General features: G+C 41.1%; 2 protein-coding genes across 3 annotated transcripts in view; one reads left to right on the top strand and one right to left on the bottom strand.

Annotated features, from left to right (window-relative positions):
* The window catches only part of LOC115781708 (zinc finger protein aebp2-like), a 22,002-nt gene extending 5,971 nt beyond the window's left edge, over positions 1 to 16,031 (bottom strand). The window contains exons 1-7 of one of the 2 annotated variants that reach the window (XM_030731531.1): positions 15,379 to 16,031; positions 14,591 to 14,801; positions 13,744 to 13,851; positions 13,465 to 13,651; positions 11,510 to 11,524; positions 11,087 to 11,211; positions 3,505 to 3,572 (exon numbers count right to left, since the gene is read on the bottom strand). In XM_030731531.1, coding sequence (XP_030587391.1) covers positions 3,505 to 3,572; positions 11,087 to 11,211; positions 11,510 to 11,524; positions 13,465 to 13,651; positions 13,744 to 13,851; positions 14,591 to 14,801; positions 15,379 to 15,920 — 1,256 coding nt within the window. In that variant the 5' untranslated portion in view covers positions 15,921 to 16,031. The remainder of the gene's footprint in view (positions 1 to 3,504; positions 3,573 to 11,086; positions 11,212 to 11,509; positions 11,525 to 13,464; positions 13,652 to 13,743; positions 13,852 to 14,590; positions 14,802 to 15,378) is intronic. The other variant, XM_030731532.1, reaches the window with a different exon arrangement.
* The window catches only part of LOC115781709 (zinc finger protein aebp2-like), an 86,757-nt gene that overhangs the window by 56,709 nt on the left and 7,548 nt on the right, over positions 1 to 22,500 (top strand). The window lies entirely within an intron of this gene.

The following is a 22,500-nucleotide window of genomic DNA, read 5'->3' as shown; positions in this document are numbered from 1 at the left end:
ATCAAATTAGCAGCTCCTCTTGTGTTTTACAAAAAAATTTAAAATTTATATGACGCAGTTATATGCATTAATTCGCTTTCCTCACGTGTACACACTTATGGTGTAGAAGGAAACAACACTAACTGATTTCACAACAGCAAGATTGCAATTAAGCAAACAAACCGGCCACAGACCCACAGTGACTCACCCTAGCTCCTCTTTCAAAATCTTTTTTACCTCTCAGATGAAAGCTACAGTGAGGATTAGTGCATTCAGAGAACATTCTGCATGCTTACTATTGCAAGCTTGTGACAAAGTTCCCCACAACTGTTTTCCCATGAGAATGGGAGAGGTTTACAGACTGAATACATAACTGAGGAAAATAAATAAATCAAATTTGACACTTTTTTCCTACACAGTGATTTTTACTAGTCTTAAATATGCCCCCCCCCCCTTTTTTTTTTTTTTTGAAAAATAAAAACTGTTCCCACTTAAGTGACTAGAATGAATATTTAGGTGTTACACTGGAAACTGTGTTAGAAAATTTCTTTCTGTGAGATCCCCACTAGCTTGTGTGGTAGCTCCCTAAACGTTAACAAAGAAGAAAAAAAAAAAAAAAAAAAAAAAAAAAATCTAAGGGGGAAAAAAACAAAACAAACAAGAACAACTAGCTAACAAATATTCAAGAGATAAACCCATGTTGGGAAATATGAGCACTGTGCAGTTTGTTCCAAAGTGTTTGCAGGACAGATTCGGTGGCTGGAGGGGTTTATTGTCAGTGACTGTGTTTTCTAGTGTTTGTTATTCAAAAGCAATCAACAGCATGCAGGGGAATCCATTCACCCATCCATCAAAGATTAGACTCCAATTATGGTTCTCTCACTCTCTCCCAAACCCCCCCATCCCCCTTTTCCTCCTCAGTGAACTGCTGGTAAATCTCTGTTCATAATGGCTCATGTTAATCAGTTACTCATTAATCCAAATGGAGTTAATGAGTGTCAGTCAGACAGTGAATGGTTAGCTCGAGCATTAATAAACATGACTTCCCCACATTCACACAGCTAATCATTGACTCAGTGGCTGAGAAACATACGTGCACATTACATTTTTTCCTTGTGCTTACTGTATTATACTAATTCTACATTGCAATTCAAAAACCCCGGGGTTGCTGTCCACTGCCTCATCTAGTCTTCCACGTAGGTCATTAACTGGTAAAAAGTTGTCTTTTTGGCTGGGATACGCAGTTTGTGCTGTACAAACGTGTTTCGAACCGCCTCGTACCGTGTGTAAGAACAAATGATGAAGGCGCCGCGCTCTCAGAAAACATAAACACATATTTTAAAAGTGATGACTACTAATGCTACTTCATCTTCTTTGTCATTGTTAACAGTTTAACAAAACACAACTTTCAAGTGTAAAAAGCACAAAACAGGTAGTGTATGCTTTAACTTCTTTAAAAAAAAATTCCAAAAGCACTGTATTCAGTAAACAGGACTTCCACCATTGCTGGATGTCATCACTTATTGTCTAATTTCTTGGCACCATCCCACAGATGTGATACAGATGTTTTTCAGTAACTGTTTTGAGTTTCTCATCTTGGGATGACAGATCTGCTGCTCCCTGTTCTCTAACAGTTCTTTTTTTTTTTTTTTTTTTTTTTTAGTTAGTCTTTATTTTACATCAACTTCAGACCCACAATGAGTCTCAGCAGGAAAATTAAAAAAAAAAAACCCAGCACCTCTGTTAGCTCGCTTTGGAAAGGTGTGCCATTTCTGACTGTGTGGGTTTTCTCCTGCTTTGTTGCTGTGGGTGTGCACGTTTCTTTCTTATGACACCCTTGCTGCTTTCTCCACTTCACCTCGAGGTAAATGTGTTTCCTTATAAAGAGAAACGGACAGACTGCTGGCAGCAAGTGCAAGGCTGCTGATTTAGAATAATTCTGAACTCACTAACATACATATGGTGGGGAGATCATGGCGCCCGGTGCACACATCTCATAAATCCAAGGGTAATTTTATGCAGACATTTTTGGTTCATTCTTTGTGCAGGGTAAGAACATTTGTAATCAGGTTTTAGTGAATAAAGTCCAATGAGATTAAGTTTTCTTACTATGCTAGCTAGTTAGTGAGCGCTGGCAAGGGTACTTTGCTGCCCTCATAACCAGTTTAAATTGAAAATGTGCCCTGGAAGAAGAAAGCATGACAGACTAAATAACTTTACCTAACGGGGGGGAGGGGGGGGGGGGGTAGGTCTCACCAATAAACTGTGTACAAGCAAACTTAGTTCAGTCCCCTGATCAACTTTCATCTGTTTAGAGATACTCGAGCCACCCTCACAGCCACACGGCTTAAGACATTACTGCCCCCCCACCCCCTTTTTTTAATGGGATGATTATGCGTATTAATGACCCAAGCACTCCTCTGCCGCAAGGCAAATCTGTGACTCAGTAGTACCACAGCCTTTTCCTGCATGACCAAAGGTGTCTCATTCTTGCTTCCCATCTTTCTGTTAAATCCCCTCCCTATCATTCATTCTCTCTGATTTCATTCTGCCTCTTCCTCACATTTCTCACTCCCACTCCTATTTCTCACTTTCCTCCTATCTCCGTCTCTCCTATTCTTTGCCTCATCTATTCTGCCTGCATCTGTCTTTGGGGTCTCAGCATCAATCTCCATCTTTGTCTCTCTGTTTGGAATTAATTTGAGAAATGCTTCCTAATCACCCAAGTTCATCTCTCTCTTCCTTTCCCCACTCCCTTATTATTTCTCTCCGCATTAGATTAAACTCCCACATGCACGGAAAGGAGAAGGCTGTAGAGGTGGATGGGAGATGGGAAAAGGAAAGAAGAGGAGGATGGACTGCAAAAACCTCAGAGAACAAAGGTTTTTGCTACAGTCTGTTCACTGGAAGCTTTTAGCAGAAAGCTGAATTTGCAGTCCTGTGCCAGTACTCTTGTCTTTGCCAGATCCCTTTGTTTTCTAACTTTCTTTTCCATCACTGACCTTGCACCCCCCTCCCTCTTTTTAGTTCTTTCCCGCTTATCTCTCCTTGTCCTTGTTCCCTTCCTCACTTGGCTCTCTGATCATCTTCAGAGGCCATTCAGTCAAAACCTTTAATAGGAGAGTGGGAGAGTTGGGAGTTCGGTGGGATCTCCCCCTGAGCAAAAGTCCTGCTGATAATCGCAGCGTTCTGCGAAGCTCTCTCTCCCTCTCTTTTTGCTTCCAATGTTCGCCTCCAGTGGACTGAACCCAGGAAAGCTAAGCTGGGAAAAGGCATTTAACTGGTGATGACTGTGCAGAACAGTTCAAGTCTCAGTGGGCTTAGTACAAGTTTATCCATTCATTCAGCCAAGTGAGGAAGATTTATAACAAGCCCTGACATGAAGGAAAGCCACGGTGCTGTGTGTGCACGTGCAACTAGATCACACGAACATGCATGAACTCCTAGAGCTCAAAAAAAGGTGAATTTTGTGAAACTGTTTCAGGCTTTAGGTGGTTAAAGACGTGCAGGAGGTGTTTTACTCACATGTCCTCTGGTGTCCAATGTAGAAGAACTTTCACCTTGCCAGAACCCTCTTTCCTTTTGGCTAGCACCTACACAGACAATTAAGCAAAAAAAAAAACGAAAAAAAGAAATCAGATTGAGCTGACTTCACTGAGGAAGATTAAGACCAAAATATTGACACAGGCATATAATTTAATCCAAATGACTGCTAATTTTTGTATTTAAGTCAATTTGTTTCTCAACAAGCATTACATTTGCACAAATCTATCACATATCTTGTCTGTATCGCAGAATCTGTGAAGAAAAGGCCTGACGTGCCTCAATTTTGGCCTCATCTCTCTAATGAATAAGGTTACATGCTTCAATCACACTACCAAATAATACAGTGCTCATTTTGCTTGTTAGTGTAATCATCAGCCAGTCTTAATAATGCATGTGAGCGCTCAGTGAGACTTCTATTTTTAGGTTCATCTATAACCTGCAACGCACTGCAAGGCCAAGAAATTCTAATTCAGAAGAAAGATAAAGCCTGTGAGCCGTTATCATCACAGCTAAAATCACTGCTCTTGTTGTGGCTTATGTCAGAACCGGATGCTTCGACACTTTAGGCAGGAATGTGTTAAATGGAGACCAACACCTACTTTGTAATGTTTGCCGTCACGAACCTGCGCTGGTTTTTGTTTTGCTATCTGGTTTCAATACTCAGTTCTTGCACTGCCAATGCAACTACAAACTTCAAGGCTTTTCTTCTTTGAAAAATACAGTTGAGACAATACCGCACTTCCTGCCTCGTTGGTGCTTTTAATGCGTAACATTTCATCCATCATGCTGTGTGGGTTTATAGTAAAGCTGGTGTGGAATTCACAAATATTGTCAGTGGGGAAAAGAAAAGCAAGAAAAATAACCAGGAGGGTCAAAAATAGCCACAGATATAACCTCTTGCGTCAATTGGCCTTTTTTTGGTGAGTGTCTGTTTTTAGGATAGTGAATGAGCTCACATGTGAAGAACTTCTCTTACGCACATGAATTTTTGAAATTATTTTCGTGACTCCAGGGACTAGCTCTGGCATTGATGGAAACTGGTTTGAGGACAGGAGGGAGCAGGCTCCACTCAGACGAGAGGCAGAGGCGTGGAGTCGCTCTCCTCCTCTTACAGCTGCTCCTGCATTTCAACATTTTACAAAACACAGAATTATTTTTGTGTTTTAAGTAATATCAATCTGTTTTATTAAACTGATCGCATCATCCTCAAGGATAAACAGATATAGTTGGGGATGATATGGATGTTTGACAAATTTGTATTATCACCCCCCCCTTCCATGTTAGGCAGAAATTTTGAAGCAAGCAAGGGGGACACAAACATGTCTAGTTATAGACTGATTAACTTTAAAAAAAAAAAAAAAAAAACAGAAAAAAAACAAGGAATATTTAGGTTAGGGTAGGTGAGATTAATTTTGTTGTTTCTGGACTGGTGCCTTAACATTTGTCTGCTAGAAGCTTTGCAAATAGCAGCCAAGTTGGCAACTCAACCATGTTCCCTCTTGTCTGTAACAGTGTGCAGACATACGACTCCTGACGGGAACGAGAAGAGAGCGCGAAGCAACCGAAACAGTGTGACTGATGAAGAGTTCGGGGAATTAAGGAGTTAGTCACAATATGACACTATAACTACACATTGCCCATGATAACTAATAAAGGCATCGCAATACAGTGATATGCTGAAAAGTGATTTACGATTAGGGCTGCAGCTATCAATTATTTTAGTAATCGAGTATTCTGTCAATTATTCCATCGATTAAATAGAGTAATCGGTTAAGAAATACACTTATTAATGAGCAATAATAAATATTCAAAAGAGAAAAAACACAGGTCTTTAAAAATTAACTGCACGTGGGTTTCCATTTTAGAAATTGCAGTGTTTAAAAAGTTTAACTGCATAAAACATCTGGAAGGTTCTCTTAAATTAAGAGGAGGCAAAGTGAATGAGTGAGTGTCTGTAAGCCTTTAAAGGAGCGTGTAGTATATCACTGTTCTCAGAGCCGAGGTTTGTCCTGTGCTTTGATGCAACGTTTCCTGCTGCAGAAAACAGACGTTCTGATGCTACAGATGCTAATAATTAATATTAATAATAATAATAATAATAATAATTCAGTGTCCTGCACAGCCCCAGGTAAGGTGCACAGCATTTTACTGGTCTATGAAAACAAAAAAAAAAAAAAGAGAAAAGATTTAATTTTTATATTTTAAATAATACAACTGAATTTATAATTTATTTATTTTAATCTAAATCTGCAAAATAATGTTACTAAAGCCTTGAAATAAATATGGTCTAGTATGCCCCGTGCCCCCCCTTTAGACTCACCCCTGCTTGTTGCAGGTATCACTGCCATATGTAGCTGGAGTCAGCCTTTAGCGAGCTGAATTTAAACACGGTATCAGACTAAGTTAACAGTTCATCTGCATATTTTAACTTCCTGTAGCTTTACTGTAAATATTTGCTGTGTCAAGTAAACGGAGGTGGATGGGAGCAGCTACAAAGTTCACTTTTCTTCATGCTCGTTGATCGGGTGGTTGGATGAAGGACTCCTCCAGCTTTTCCCAATAAAGTTTTTAAATGGAACAAGTGCTGTTTTGGATGCTAGAAAAACATTTCCTTTCATTCCACCTGAGCGCATCATCTCGGTAACAGCTCCGCCGTGTGTGTAGACAGACTCTGGCTCCACATTAAACTATGACAGCATCAACTTCACGGTCCTTTTGTTGGAAAACTGGGGGCTTCATGTGCCTAATGTTGTATTACTTTTTATTCATACACATGCTCCTAAATACATTTCTATTGCTTGTCTGTTTTTAGTTGCAAACGTGGGTGACACCCTCATGCTTACACGGTGACACCCGAGCGCTACAGAGTTTAAATGAAGCACTGAAGCAAAAAAAGTTTGCATTGAGCTTTTTTTTAAATAATCAAGTTATTGGAGTTACTCAAATCATTGCAGTCGTATGGCCGAAAGAATTCACAATCACATCATCGTCTTTAATAAACAGCTACGAGATAACTGTGTCCATTAATAAATAATACTGTTTTTCTTTCATTAAGTCCTGGTTTTGGAGTTTGCTCGTCCTCCCTGTGCCAGAGTGGGTTCACTCCTCCCACAGACTGACTCCCAAAAACCTGCATGAAAGGTCCTGATCTAAAATTAACTGCAGGTGTGGATGTGTGAGCGTGTGGTTATCTGTCTCTCTGCATTTGCCCTGTGAGGGACTGCTGACCAGTCCAGGATGTGACAGCTGGGATAGGCGCCAGCCACCCCAGTGACCCTAAGTAGCGTGCGGTTTTTGGTAAGTCAAATTAGAGGAAAAAGTTTGGAGCACTTTTGTGTTTTTAAAAAATAAAAATAAAAATAAATTCACATTTTGGCGCCTGCATATCTAATCTACAATCACAGGAGAAAGAGTACATTTCCCTGTTGATATTACTCAAAAATGAATAATCAAAACATACTTCCTGTTCTCTGCTAACAGGAGTCTACTTAAAATGCTCTCAGAAATACCTCTTCCAACTTTCCAACTTAGTCTTTAGAAGATGTAAAAACTCCTTTCCAACTTTTCAGAGCATTAGTCACACCTCATAAATAAGCACTGTATCTCATTTGTTCTTGCTTATCTGCCTCTTCCTTTATCTCCTAGCTCTCTGGGCTTGGTAAATGCACATGAAGACGAACAGGCAGTTTCTCAGAGACAACTACAAACTCCTGTGCTAGCTGCAATGAGCCCTACTCAAGTGTCTTAAGCCCTGCAAGGTAAGACTCAGTGCACTAACCAGCTGCTTTACTGCCTGTTAAGCTAACCTATGCTTTCAGGCACCTTGTAGCACCAAGTTAATAATCACAAGTCAAGCCTATCCTTGAAAAGGGCTGCAGACATATATGTAAAGAAGTGGGCTTGTGTTTAAGCAGCAGGAAGTGATTTGTGAGCTGAGTGCTCTGATGATGGCAGTTGGTGCTTTAAGGGACAGATCTTAATCCTCTATAAACCCAAGGGAGAGCACGAGAATGGGAGGGAGAGAAAGCAGGAGGACTTAGGGAGTGAACAGTAGATATTAATGTGGCTCCAAAACAAAGCAGTGAAAACTGCAGGAATACAGCTGGGGAGGACAGGCCTGCTAAAACTGGGTGCCTGTCTAGTGTCAGGGGGTCAAGCTGTGGATGACGCAGATTGGTGCAATAACAAAAATATCCCATCATAAACATGACTGAGTTGCTCCAGCAGGTCAGCAGACCCGCTGGCCAAGCTCCACAGAACCCCCCACGGCTCTGTACTGTCTCCCCAGGCCTGGGAGGGTCCACTGGGGACCGGGGTCTAGCTCAGCATCACAGCCCATCACCACAATCCTTTAGAGATTAGAAAGAAAATCTATGCCCGACTGCCCAGATCTCCTTCCGATTCCATGACCCTAACCTTCACTTAACCCCTTTTCCCTTTCCTCGCTCTCCAAGTCTGTTTCTCTCCATTTGTTACTCTCCCTCCCTTGACTGGTTCTTCCTCCTTCTCACTCTGTGTCCAAATATGCAGTTACCTCTCTTAACCTCTTCCCAAGCTTTATCTCTTTTTTTTTTTAATTCTTGGCTCCTGCTGAGGTTTGCAGAACCAATGCAGAGCAGAAAAAAGCTGAATGGCAGTCCTATAAATACTCCTCAACATGAACAACAGTAAGCTATAGTAAGTTTGTCTTAAACCGCACTCACTTTATATGAGTAGTACATGCAAGTATTAGAGATACAGTAGATATAGAAAGTGTACACCCCCCTGACAGTAATCAAAAGGTGCTTCAACAAAGTATATAAAGGGTGTGTGCATGTATGCTTATTGTCTTTTATTTTTTATACCCCCCAAACAGATTGTTTAATTGAATTGTGCAGGTTACAGGTCACATTCAAGGTGGGAACATTTTTGAACTGATTTACTGTGGTCTCATTTTTTTTAACATCACAATAACCTGGCGTTTTAACACTTTTTACATCCACTGTATGTGTATTAAGCTGAAAGTGTATTACACAGCTACACACACTCATTTAAACATCCTCACTGAATCCACTGATCTCTGTTGTCTGTCTGGCAGTAAAGCTCTAACTACTAAGGTTTCACCAGGGAATCTGCAGCATTACACTCAGATGGGCTACGCATTGTTGCCATCACTGTTAAATATCTGTTGTGCAAAATATCCATTTTAAATATCAAGACAATAATAAACAAAACCTGCCCATGTTTTTAAAATGTCCTTTTACTTCTGTGTGTATTTTTCATTGCGGTTAAAACAGTGGTGATGCTCTATAACAGCATAGGGCATAAAATGCAGTATATCTTTCCCAGCTCGAGTGCTAGCAGCAAGTAAAGCAGAACACATTTCTGAATGAAGATAATGAGTGTAAATGGAATTACTGACACGGGCTGTTTCACAAATGTAAAGAGAGGCTGTGCGGAGAAAGGAGTGGGACTGGTTGTGTGTTTTACGAACAACACGTGAACAAAAGAGGATCAGGCAGCAGATGATGCTCCTTCCCCCCCAAATCTTTGGAAGAAAAGTACACCATCATTCAGTTTGAACTGGAGTCAGAGTGCTCCCTTGTGGAACTGCATTAGAATAGCAGTCCAAAATGATCCCACAGTTAAGTTTCCTTAATAGAAAATCCATTAATCAAAAGCCATTTGTGTCAGAAAAATAGTATTTCTTCCTATGAGTGCTCATATACGTCTCCAGTATAAGGTGAAAAAGGCACTTTCCCCACACATTAATAATGAATTTGGCACAGGACTCAAAATGGGCAAAGCAGCACATACAAAAACCAATTGTCTTTCCTGTGAAGCCTGCGTCAGAGAAAAACAGCATCGGGCCTTGGGGGGTGTTTCTACAGGTTCAGTTCAAGTGCACAGAGGAAAAAAATCTGCAGTGATTGGAGCCTTTCAAATGGTGACTCTTTCATGCCCCCTGTTGTCTATATAGCAAAATAAAATATATCTTTTATAAAAGCGGGTGCACAAAAATTCTTATTTGGAGCAAAATGTAACCAAAATTCAAAGATTTCTGTGAACACATTACATTAAGGTACCATAAATTTACAAACAGCTTTATTGGCGTCCCTGAAGGGAGGACCTGAGATTTAGATGAAAGTGAAGACAAAGTCAGCTTCATGTTTTATTGCTCATTATGATGATTCAGGTCTAAACTATCTTGGAAAATGTCATTAATTTCTTATGTGTTCTTCTGGATGATTGATTTAAAGGAAAGTTCAGCTGTGTTGCTTCAAACAACCCTTTTTTGAACACCTGATTTTATTTGCAGACTTTTGTCTGCAGTGTATTTTATTTTAATTCATTTTTAGGTGCTTTGTGAGGTCATGTGGGCTGGGTGCATGTGTGTACTTGACACAATAATTTAAAGACCACTTCAGGGTTTTTCCTGCAAAGACCAATTTATGGCAACCACCAAAGAGGGCAAGCAAGAGCCAAAGGGGAAAAAAGTAAAATAAAATCACCAGCACTGTAAATAAGTTTCCCAACCTTGTTTTGTTACTTGGAGTGTCATTTACTGTATTATAGACACATTTTTACTTATCAAGAAAATAAGAAACTGCAACAAAATGCACAAAAACTCTACAAAATGAGGCAAGAGACTGAACGCCTTAACTGTACACTGACCAACTGTGCGTACTTGTGTACTTGTGTAAGAGAAACCAAGTCTTTAACCAGTTTCATAATTCATACACCTTTTAATACAGAGAGGCAGGCACAACCTGGTGGCCAAGTCGTAAGGGTGTATACCTCATGGTCAAAGGTGCACTAAGCAACCAAATCTAACTGATGGTCAACCAATTAATCTTAACTAGCAACCTCCAAGACAAAAAAATAAATAAATAAAAAATTCTGAAGAGCCAAAACTGCAGTACCTCTAATGGCCACTTGGAGGCCACTTGTTCCAAAAGAAATAGTTTTTCCTCTTACAACAGCTGCAGAGTGGGTGATTTTTTTAAATAAATCATCCCAGTTATACTGGTAGGATTTAAAGTTAGGGGTGTGCCTGCTTTGACTGACAGTTGTGTGGACAAAAGTGGTTGCAGCTGGCCTTCACTCTGCTAATTCAAGGCTGTGAACTGGACCACTAGACAATGTTTGTGCTGTTAGTGCTTTTTGGAGCATTATTTTCCAAATAACAGACCCCAGAAGTTTGTGTTTCAGTTTTGATGAAAGGATTTCTAGCGTTTTACTCATCTTAGCACCAATTAGCCGATATCTTCTGTGCCGAGTTGGCACAGAAGATATTTTTTATAAAAGCAGAGTTTAACTGTAAACTATTAGTGCTGGTGTAACTCTAAAACAAGCTTAATATTTTACACGTATGCCATTCTGCATGTTGTGTTTGAGTTTAGTCTCTTCTACTCTTCAAATCTTTAACAACCACAGCAAGAGGTTCATTAAAGTTGGACATGCATAAAAAGAGGAGAATGCCTGCTCCCTCTGAACACCGTCCCCCGTTGTGTGTAAACCCATTAAAACTGAAAAAGACACTCGGAGGCAAAGACTACAAGACATTCAGTAAAGCACATACCGTACTGTGAAAGACAACACTGTGACCATTGCCCACACTTTCAATGTGGGTGGCGAGGTTGAGACAGATGGCTCTGTGCCGAATAGCATCCATGGTCTGGGCATCAAAGAAGTCGTGGGGTCTCGCTGGAGAGGGAAAAAAGAAAAAGTCAGTCACACACATTCATAGAAAAGCATTAGTCCAACTTTGGGCCCCCAGTATGCAAAAAAAAAAAAAAAAAGCGTGAATTTTTCTCTAAATACATATATCAACATCACAATCGTTTCATAGTTCAAGAAATGACAGCTCTCCATTGAGAGCTGCATTAAATAAATTATTGTTTTAGTTTCTCTGAATAACTGTGACATTACTGGTCATATTTAGTGGAAAGAAAACTGACCTGTTAACATTTGAAATTATTAACATGTTTTCTAGGGTACTTACACAGCACTCTGCAGTCTTTGAAAAACAAAAACAAACAAAAAAACATTATGTAAAAATAACAGAAATATATATTTAGAAGAAATATTTGCTTGAATTGGGCTAGACAACCAAATAAGGAAAACAAGGCAATTAACTAAATGTAGCACAAAAAAGTAAGGAAATTTGTGTTTGGTCGATTATTTCCTTGTTGTAACAATACTTGGTAATAAATCTTATACTGTTAAAAAGCCTGTTTATTTCCCCTTAAATGGAGCCACATTTGTGGGTTGAGCAGCAGAGTTGAGTATGTGGGTGGCGCCCATGAAAAACAGCTTATTCTGCTGTTGACTCACATTTTGAGCTTCTGCTCCTCCGGGTGCTGACAGTCAGGCTTGTCATCATTGGAGACGATATCGAGATGAGCTTCTGCAACCAGTGACAATCCCACATCTCCACATCCTGGGACCGAACTCTATCCTCCAAGATGGCAACGCTCTCTCCCACAGAGCGGGTTTATCAAAGACTACCTCCAGAATTTGGGAGTGGAGGGGATGGATTGGCTTGCCTGTAATCCTGGCGTGTTGTTCATGCCAGAGTGACCAACACAACCACAATGGCTGATTTGCCGCAAATGCTGGTTGAAGAATGGGGTGCACCCCATTAGGAGGTGCCAGGCTGTGGTGGCTGTGTGTGGTTCTTCTACATGCTGCTGACGCCCCTGTTTGTTAAATGAATAAATTCTTAAATTGCCAATATTGTTTCTTCAGACTTCAATCACCCAATCCAATAAATGACACCAAACAAGAGTCAATAAAATCTGTTTGGCATTGGCAGAGAAGATTTGGCAAGTGGGGCAACCCACATACTCAACTCTGCTGGTCAACCCACAAATGTGGCACCGTTTAAGGGGGGAAAAAAAAAAAAAACAGGCTTTCTACCTGTATAAGATTTATTGCCAAGAAGCATTGTTGCAACAAGGAAATAATCGACCAAACACAAATTCCCCAACTTTCTCTGCCAAGTTTATTATATAACTTCACATTTTATAACAGTACCTTTGTTTTAACTAAACCATAAAAGATTAGAAACCACTGGCACGTATGACTCATAACCAGCAGACTTATGTGCAATAAACACATGGGATTATCATTTACTGAGATGACTATCAGCAGAAAGTGTTAATGGCAGAATATTACCTTCAAAATGCAATGCCAAAATAAAGAGACTCATTTTTGAATCTCAGTTTTTAATTTGTGTATTGATTTAGATTTTCTTAACCCATAAAAACTAGCTGCTATCTAAGAAAATAATACGCTTTATAAAATAACAGTTGGTAATAACATCAAGTATATAAACTTTGTGGCAAACTGACTGGAATGTGCAAAACTATTGACAGATGACCCTCCAAATGACCCAAAGAGCCAATTTCTCTTTTTAAATTTAGAGTAAGGGTGGATGGGTGTTTTTACAACTGCGAAATCACATCTGTCTCCCATGGTTGTGAACTGAAATGTTACACATATTTTGTAAAAGCCTCTCTTCTTCTGTCTTCAGACAATCAGAGGTGTAGAAATAGAAAAACTGCATAACGCATAATCAGGTCATCTGAGGCAAAACCTGCCACAAGGTAGCCATCGGTACCTGTATGAGCATCGTAAAACTACACTTACAGACAAATTGTTGCCTTCTGAAATGCATCACTTTGCCATGTGGAGAGTGTGTCTATCTATCTGGCGCCAGCTTAAGTTCCTGTTTGTGTTGGTGTATGTGTGTGTGTGTGTGTGTGTGTGTGTGTGTGTGTGTGGTCCAGCTCTCACTTTTCCAACAAAGACATGTGGGAAGCAAAACAAGCACAGCGTGACCTCAAAAACGTGCTCAGGTTGTAATCCTTCTTAACACAGAAAGGAGGGAAAAAAAAAATCACAATGAGAAACATTTCAAAATAAGATTAGCGTGTGCGCCTGTTAGGTACGTACGTAAGGAGCACCTGCGTTTGTTCTTGAGTTTCTTCCTCTTGTTGAGGCCAGCCTTAGAAGGGGACTCCTCCTTGAGTTTGGCCTGACCGGACATTCTCGAGGAGCTCTGCTGACTGAAGTGACTGGGTACATGCCGAGCCAGCCCACCTTGAGAAGCAAAGCTAGCATTGCAGCCACCGACTACACACTGCAAGAGAAACACACGGCTCAGGCTACGCATTACTCATTCTTAGAAGGACAATGAGACGACGAACAGAAGAGCATGGCATTGCGTTTTACCTTGAAGGGCTTATCTCCACTGTGGGTCAGCATGTGTCTCTGGAGCCAACTCTGACTGGTGGATGGCGTGTTATACACCTTGCAACCCTTCCACAGACACACAAACATCTGAGGAACACAGACAGGCAAGCATGAAGGAGAGAAAGACTTCAGATGGTACAAATGGTTTATAAAACAATAGTGAACGGTGGATAAAGGCTGCTTAAAAGAAAGGCATTTTTCAGATTAAATGAGCAAATCCTAACGTTCTCTGATGTCTAAGGATTGTCCTCAAATGCAGACTACAGGTGGAAGAAGTCAGCATGATTTGTGATACTGCTTGTATTTGGCAAGAAGTAGAGAAATTAAAACTGAATAAAGGTTACATTTAATTCATTTTGTAAAGCCATGTTTTGACTGAGCATTAGGGCATTAAAACAAAAACAAAACAAAACAAAAAAAAAACTTGTTATAAAAGTGGCTACAAAAATGTGCTTAGTTTACAGATGTGTGTTGCTGTATTCTGTGGTTGGTGAAAAAGCAGTTTATCATTTATGTTAATCAGAGTTTATGCACATAAGGTACTTTATGAGTGCATAGTGGTGGCATACTGCACGTCAAGCTGTATCTGGAAATTAATAAAGGAAAGATTCAGAGGGGTTTTATTTTGGGTTTGCCAGGCTGTTGGATCTCTAAAATCAGATCGGCTAACTGTAAATTTAGACTAAAGCAGTCCCAATTATAGAAAATCGTTCTCCTCTGATTTGGGTCTCTTCACTATCAATGTTAAGCTAGACCAAAAAAAAAAAAAAAAAAGGGAGGCACCAGTGTACAAGGCTACAAGTTCAAAACTTTTAAGTCTACTGACCTCTCCTCTCTGCCCATCCACATGAATCCCCCTGATGTGCTCTGCCAGATCAGGACTACAGTTGAAGCACTGTGGACAGAGGTCCCAGCAACACTGGTAAGTCATCGACTTGTTCCCAGAGCGGCTGGCACTACCCTGTCCATTCATCATGGCAGGGGTGGAGCGCCCGCTGGAGACTAGGCTCTCCATCTCCATCAGGGTACTGTTGATACTGAGGAGAGGGCGAGGAGGAATTCAGTTTCAGAGTTATAAAACAAAGCTGGCTTTGCACAGCCATGAAGAACAGGTGCAGATATTACATACTCGCTATGCGTGAAAGCCTCTAGGCTGCAAGGGATTTTCCACGCATGCCACAAACACTCATGCCAAATCAACTTTATGAATGTGGTGCACACAGCTTCTGAGCACTATATTATAAATATGCTGTGTTGTCAACGTCACCAAAAGGCTCAAAGTCGGCTGTTTTTACTCATTCAGCAAGTGTTCACATTTCCGGTGGCTACAGTTTGATTGATTCGTTATTAAATACACCCCCACACTTCACACTTTAACCCCCGCTTTACTCTCAATAATGCAGTTTGCCAGCCCTTCACTGCACTGAATGATCGGAGTACAGAGTTGGACACTGAAAAGTTGTTTTTCCGCACAGCTGCTGAAGGTTAAAGTCCCTCTCTGCTCATCTTACATGTGACATTTAAACTTAACATTGTTAGTACTCGTTCAGTTTGTACTGGAGGGGTAATGATACTATATCAGCAACTACTACAAGAGTCATTTCGCCGACCAACCTGTCCTCTGAGTCCATACGGCTCAAGGGTTCACCATCCGAGGATGATATCTCCACACTCGCACGCCTCTTGTCGCCCAGTTCCCCGCCGCCACCGCTGGCTTTATCACCATCTTCGCTGACAGTTTTGCTCTTCTCGCTGTCTGTCCCCGAACTCCGGCTGTCCTCTCCAGTTTCCTCCTTAGCGTCTTTAATTGTGTTATCGCTGCTAGCTTCGCCGTTACCATCTCCCAGGCCTTGCTGGGACTCCGTTATTTGCTCTGGTTCTTCATGAGCGTTTGTTACCTCCTGGTCGACCGGCGTAACACCACCGTCTGACACCACCTCGATCGCGGCCTTGTCTGAATCCGCAGCGGGCTTCTGCTCGCCGACCTCCGCCTCCACCGCTTCCATTTTCGGCTCTACGCTACCGTCTGGTTGTTCCGTTTCCGGTTCGGTAGGGCCATTTTCCTTCTCCTCGCCGTTGCCGTTGTTTGTGTCCACCGTCGGCACTTCTTTCTCAACACTCAAAGCGGGTGTTTCTTCCGATGCCGCAGAAGCCATTTCAGCGGCGGACGTAGCCAGGAATACTTTCGGTATTAAGATTTACTCATGCCACCGTCAAACGCTTCTCCGCAGAAGGAGGGCTGGGTAAAATCAGCCTGCTCCCCGATTGGTCAGAGACGGCACGATGTGGCGACGTAGCATTTAAAGCTTCCCAGTGTTTCCGAACGCACGTGGTTTATAAAAACTGGAGTATTTGAGTACGTACCTTTGTGTGATTTACTAAATAAATAAATACTCAACTGTAGTCGTTGTTATACTAATGCTTTTATAACCTATTAATGAGAACAACTTTGCGATTTCCAGGACCTCATCAAATATTTTCAGCAGGATACTATAACTTTTTAGACATGTTTGTACTCGATTGTTCAGACCAGGGATGTCAAAAACATTTTACATTGTGGGCCACATACAGACCACACAGTTTGATCTTAAGTAGGCCGGATCAGTGAACCTCCCCTTTCTGCCGGTGATATCTTGATGTGAGAAAAGAAGTGCAATTTCAACAGTATATCTCAGTTTTTCCTATTACTATTTCCTTTTACTGTTGACCTGCTGTAAAAAAACAAAACAGGAACTTTTCTTTCATGTAATAATTATCTATTAATTATTTTTTGACGTAGCATCAATGGCAATGGGGGAGGTCTTTATCAGTAGAAAAAGCTGTAAATTAGTTAAATCCAAAATCTATGCCCTCCTTCACATTTTCAGTTAGACAGTAACCATATACCTCTCAGAAAAGCTGACCAAAACCCACTTATATTAATATTTTTAACTATGTCTTTATCTGTTTTTATTTAAGTGTTTTTTTGCTATATATTTTTCTTAAGAATTTTTATTTTTTGCATCATTGGCCTCAAACTGTTTACATCGTTTCCTGAATCCGTATTAGCAGGCCCTTCACATGTAAAGTGCTTTGAATTACACCAACATGCATATTAGAGAAAGCTGTAAATTCTGCTATGATACCGCCAAACAAAAAGGTAAGCACGGGTACTTCTACAACATTAGCCACTCAAATATAGCCTATTATTAATTTATTAATGAGACGATTAGTGGTTAGAAACCGGTTATGAAAGGAAAGATATGGCCAATGGTGCTACCGCGGAATGACCACCAGAGGGAGCCACAGCCCCGTATTAAAAACACATCTGTTTGATTGTTTGGGGTTACTATTTGAATCACATGCATACACTTTAAATAAAGGATTCAACAATTTAACCAAAACATGAGAGCATAAGTAACATAAGCCTCAAAACATACTGAACTGAACTGGTGGTAAGTATAGCTTTCATGAGGGAAAAGCTTTGTAAAGCTTTATTTTAGAGTAAAGTCAACACATTTTCAAATCAGTTTTTATTAAAATTGATTGCTGCATCTATACATGCAGTTTTTTTTATGTTTTGTTGATCATTCAAATTAGAGTTAATTTAAATGTTTCAAAGTAACTGCCCAGCTTCCAGTTGTTCAGTCTCTCAAATAAATCTAGAGACAGGGGACATAAGGAGCACAACACAGCCACACATTAGGAACAGCAACATTTATTTAACATGATAGAAAACAGATGGGATGTGAACATTTGCAAATTAAATCTAGTATGTAACTGTATGCTGAACATATCCTCCCATCCAGATATACCATGTACATTATATACACAGTAAATCTCTGATAATTACACTTTGTACACACAAAAATTACCTCAGATTCAGAAAGGGTTTATTTCTATTGCTTTTTACACGTACTTATCCTCTTTTTTTTTTTAATTCCAGGGCTCCAAACCAACATGGCATAAAATGTTGTCTTGTTTTTTTTTTTGTCATAAAATATAATCAAGCTCTATTTTTTCCATCTCTCAGTTTAAATATATCTCTCAGCAATAAAAAAAAAAGGACAGTATAGAGTGACTCGAGTCAGAACATTCACATACCAGGGACTTCAGATCCCATCTTTAAATAATTAGTACCCAGAAGTATGAGAAATTACAAATACTCTTAGTCTGCAGCAATAAAGTGGTTCCTCCTTAAATTATAATGGAGGGATCTATATCTCCTATCTACTCATCTTTAGCATAGACACATTTTCTTTACAATAAATGGATAAATATGCCTGGTTAGTTAATGTCTGTGTGAAAAAACAAAACAAAAACAAATTAAGCAAATTATTAAAGATGTAATTAAACACAAAGAAAATGGGAAACTTGTTCCTGAAACCTTTTAGAACAGGTGATGAAACATGAATGAAAATGTATAACTGACCGACATATTCTGTCAACAGGCTATTAGGCTCAGAACAGAGCTCAGTCTGTTAGCCTCCTATATATACAGATAGACTTTGGCCCACATTCAAACACAAACCTAATAAAACCGTATAAATAATAAAAATGATTATAAAAGCTTGTAAAAACTGAAACTGCAGCAGTCACGGTATGAATCCACATAATGTCTTGCCAGGTTGAGGAGAGCGTTGCGCCCCAAAGAGGGAGGAGCTTAAGACGTCACAGTGAGCGTACAGAAGTCAGAGGTTAAGACCTGTGAGTATGAAGTAGGCAGTTTCACTCTGTAGGCAAAGGCCTTGTGCTGAACTCTTTGGGGGGAATCCTCAGGAGCTGCTTAGGCCTCTGCAGGCGTTTCCTTCATGTGGTAGGTTTTCACTGAGGCCAGAGCCTGGGCTGAAGAGGGCAGAATCAAAATTAAGAGAAGCAATCAACATGTGAGATTCTCTCATAGTTCTGCTATGCAGCAGTACATTAGTACACTGAGGCGAGTCATGTCAATAGACAGATTACAAGAACTACCGCAACACAGCCACATTTTACATGAAATGAATCCAACTAATCATTCAGATATGCTTTTTTTTTTCCCCTTTTTAAACACAGAAATGAAATTAAGCCATGAAAACACTTGAGCAAAATGAGTATGAGCAAAAAACAGGCAGATGAAGGCCCTATACTGGAGCTACTACACACACATGAAGTGAGAACCGTCAGTGAGCTGGGGGGGTGCGGTGGTGGGAGCTGCGGATGGGGTGGGGAAGAGGACGACAGGCTTTTCACTGCAACGAAACAACAACATGGTGAACACAGTCGCACGCGTGAAATGACAAAATAACAAATTAGATCAGTTAATAATGACTGAACGGCCAAAAAAACCCCCAAACAAACAAACCCAGAAATATCACTGAAGTCAGTGAAATTAATGAAAAACTACTGAGACTACCCCCACAAGTAAATGACTGAACACACACACACAATGAAAGCAGCTACAGTTTGTTCTAGAACAGGCTCCCACAAGCTTTTGTTTTATTACATGCATTTGTTTGATCCAACCACCCCACCCTCCTCCCTCCTGTCTCTCTAGAGATGTACCTGCTACCAGCTTGCTGCGTTTGGAGGCCTCGCTGCCAGCTCGTAGGAGATATTAATCATCTTCTCTTTTTCCTGTACAGTAACCTCCTCTTTCAGTCTACTCCTCAGGGCTTAGAGCCAGACTAGGCAGCACATTCTGCATGCTGGAACAAACACAAAATCACAAGGTTTCTATAGTATGCGATGGACAACTTCTAATTAGCAACAACATGGGCCATTTCTTTTAAATGAATATGAGGGCACTGCGATTTATAATGCAATGCCAGAGTGGCTCAGACATGAGCACACAGACCTTTCTCCACATTCAAGGCATAGACGTGCATGCAAAGTGCAGGCGAATTTCATACGCGACATCTGCTCACCTGCAAAAAGCCAGCACCTTTCACCGCAGCAGCCTTATCTAATATTCAAGGCCTGAGCAGACCTGTCCATGCTAATAAACAATTATTGCTTTAGATGGATCGTGACAGTGTGCTTACCTGTTTTTGGCTATGAGGGCTTTGATGCGGTCAACTTTCCTCTGCTTATCAGCCTCCTGCTCAGGACTCAGAGCCTCCTCAGGGTCTGATTCAATGTAACGCTCAGGAATGAGCACTTTGTCAGGCACAGAAAGCTGAAGAAAAACAACCAGACAAGAAACACTTACATTTGGTATATGTGGTACAAATGACTGGTTTACTAAGAGCTCTGCAAATAAAAGAAGAAACTGACACGAAATTACAGAGAAGCTAAAAGTGGAGACAGTAAAAATACAGATATCAGAAAATTCCACCTCTGTACAAACAGCAGCTTATTATTGGGATCGGCATCTACAGGATGGGAAGACACTCACATTTTGGGTGTTTTATAAGTAAATGGAGCATCATGGACAAATAATTAATGTAGGTATTCTGTAGTATGCAGAAATCAATTGGGGAAAAAACTGTCAGGAGGTCATGGATGTAATCTAAAGCAAATCCACAATACTTAATATTCTGTGGTAAATAGCACCAAAATTATTTGTCCATGACAGTTTTAAGCCCTCTGAGTAATGATTTGTAGAAGACAGCAGGCTGATGAGAACGACAACCAACTGCTGTGCCGTACCTCTCTGTCGACATTAAAGTGCTCAGCCTGCGAGGACTCTTTGAGACGAGCTATCTCCTCAGCGGGCGTCTCCTGCTCCCTCACCACCTCCTGCTGCCTGAGAGAGGCCTCCAGCTCCTGAATGTCGCTGCTTATCACCTCATCTCTGCGCTTCACTTGAAACTAAAATAAAATAAAATTTAAAAAAAAGGTGAAATAATAATTATAAATTTAAAAAAAGCAGAAACATCATATCATATGAACATCTTCTGACTCCAGAGCTACCATAATGTCAAATAATGTCTGCGTCACTCAGCCAGTACCTGCGTGTTGCGGAAATTGGTTTTCTTTAGTAAATGAGTGGCTGCGAGAGGGTGTGTTCTCCTGACTGCTACCCCTGAGGCTGAGGCTTCTTTTCTTCTCCCTGAGGGCGCCCTGCTGGTGGCGACGGATCCTCTCCAGCTGCTCCTCCACGCTCATTCTGGGCCGGCTGCTCTCCGCAGCGCACAGCTGCTGCTCCACTGCGCTGCGTGGACGCTCCTGATGGCCAGAGAAAAACAGAATATAATTTAATAATGATAGAGCATTACTGTAAAGACATTCAGCACTGTGACAAATGCCACCGTGGTGACTTTTTACTGCAAGCCCCAATTATTGTGCATGGGGGGGTCTGGAGCCTAAGCTTGATTAAGCAGACCATCTCTACCCATAGTCTATCTACTAGAAAGCATTTGACTTCTTTAAACAGAGTTAACAAACAAATTTGACACAATGGCCTTAATTTAATGACTGGGAAATTGCTTTTAAATGTTCACTCTTTGAGCTACATTTGGCAAAAGGCCAAACGACCTGACTGTTGTGTGCTTGCACGCTCCTGCCGGAACACATGGGTGCACTCGGAGCGGCTGGGGGCTTGTTAATGCCTGAGCAGGAGAGGCTGATGTGAAGTGAACTGAGGAGAAGTTGTTCATTCTCAGGTTTGTGCCATGCTGGAGGGCTGGCAGATGTGAACTCAGTCCAGAGGCCAAGGACACAGTCTCCACTGTCCACACTGTTAAAGATATCCCAGGACCTAAGCTGAACTCTAGAAGCCCTGGACATGCTCTCTTAGTGCCATAGGCAAAAGTACATAAGCCTAGAGGGAGTTTGTGAATTCACCTAGTTTCATTTGTACTACATGCCCATCCACATAGATGCACTTAAAGCGGGACACACCCTGCAGTGTGGTGCACTAATGATATGGTTAGTATATTTAAGTTGATAGTGTTTGAGGCTGGAAAATGTTTAAATGCAGCTTGGCATCTACTTTATGGCAGCATGAGTCACAGCCTGACCATGTGATAGCTGCCTTTTTTACTGCACATGTGAGTTTTGAGCCAGCAGCTTGTAAGTAAAACAACCAATTAGGAGAGGAGTAATCACAATTCAAAATTAACTTGATGGTTAGTTCACAGCTGCCCACTGGATGCTCATTTGGGCTAAAAAGAAAATAATAGCAAAAAGCAGGCATTAGTTCAGGCAGGCACCAGAGCCAAGATATGAACTCAAGCCAATCACGGTGCCTGCCCACATCAGCTAACGGCCCAGCTGATACCCCTCTATACAACTGGCAATCTGCATACAGCACGGGGCTGGCGGTAGCATAGGACAAGGGTGGGATCAGCCCACCCAAATCTGATTCTTGCCCACCCAATAAAAACCTCCCATACTGCCTGCGGGCAGCGAAAGGTCCTCCCATCAAGCTACGCCTACAATAGTTTTTATTTTCCACACTTTGACTTTCTCACACTCTGATTCAGGGCTGCGCCCTCTCGTTTCGTGCTTTTCCTTAATCTGGGTCACACTCTAGTTTCCATGTTAATATTTTTACTTCTTTTTACCATGAGCATGTATCACGTCTATCAGTAAGTCTAGCCCTGGAGTATCCCCGACAGCTCCCGTCCCGCTGAAATATCTCCCCCTGAGCGGGTTACCTGCTCCGTCTCCTCCTCTGTCCGATCGGCAGACAATCTGCTGACTAGTTTCTCTGCATGTAATAGCACAAGCACCCCTGATGCTAATCCCACTCTAGCCACATCCCCAGACCCAAAGCAGGTCCTTCCTCTGGCCGTTTCAGCGCCAGGTCCTACCGTTGCGGACCTGAATAGCACT

The sequence above is a fragment of the Archocentrus centrarchus genome, chromosome 6 (genome assembly GCF_007364275.1).
Source record: "Archocentrus centrarchus isolate MPI-CPG fArcCen1 chromosome 6, fArcCen1, whole genome shotgun sequence".
Classification (NCBI taxonomy): domain Eukaryota; kingdom Metazoa; phylum Chordata; class Actinopteri; order Cichliformes; family Cichlidae; genus Archocentrus; species Archocentrus centrarchus.
This window is presented reverse-complemented; position numbering and strand designations above follow the sequence as displayed.